General features: G+C 47.4%; 1 protein-coding gene across 1 annotated transcript in view; it reads left to right on the top strand.

Moving 5' to 3' along the window:
* The first annotated feature begins 285 nt into the window (after positions 1–285).
* LOC134456187 (neurotensin receptor type 1-like) overlaps positions 286–637 on the top strand; it is a 99610-nt gene continuing 99258 nt past the window's right edge. Inside the window, exon 1 of the mRNA XM_063207581.1 lies at positions 286–637. This exon is cut by the window's right edge and continues 240 nt beyond it. Coding sequence (XP_063063651.1) covers positions 335–637 — 303 coding nt within the window. The 5' untranslated portion in view covers positions 286–334.

Raw genomic sequence — 637 nt, 5'->3', positions numbered from 1 at the left:
CAAGGTTCTCACTCCAGAACGCCTCCTCCTGCCACATATAAAAGCGCGCCACTTCTCCACACTCCTATTTGCTGAACGATGTGCGTTTTGGGCGCACCGCTTTTACGCATCACAATCCTTTTCTCTCGCAACTGATAAACAGACATTATCCCACACCCTTACGTGATTATAAAGTCCGCCTGTTTCTATAATTACTTGGCGTGCATTTCGGATCGTCATAATGGAGGAGAACGTAACTTTGTCCATTCGTGATTTCTTGGATTTACGCACCTCTGCGCTGAAACTTCCGAGGCATTGGAACCACTCTCTGGCGCCCATTGCGAACGTGACAGACATGGACTTGGATGTGAACACTGACATTTACTCAAAGGTCCTAGTCACGGTCATATATGTGAATATTTTCCTGGTCGGGTGTTTGGGGAACTCCATCACGTTGTACATCTTAGTTACAAAGAAATCTCTCCAGAACCTTCAGGGCACCGTGCACTATCACTTGGCGAGCCTGGCCATCTCTGATTTACTTATACTTATCCTGAGCATGCCAATCGAACTATATAACTTCATCTGGGTCCATCACCCCTGGGCTTTTGGCGAAGCGGTGTGCAAAGGTTACTATTTTCTCCGCGACGGTTGCTCG

Source organism: Engraulis encrasicolus, chromosome 10, assembly GCF_034702125.1.
Source record: "Engraulis encrasicolus isolate BLACKSEA-1 chromosome 10, IST_EnEncr_1.0, whole genome shotgun sequence".
Taxonomy (NCBI): Eukaryota; Metazoa; Chordata; class Actinopteri; order Clupeiformes; family Engraulidae; genus Engraulis; species Engraulis encrasicolus.
Note: the sequence above shows the minus strand (reverse complement) of the source record. Positions and strands in the feature narration are given on the sequence as shown.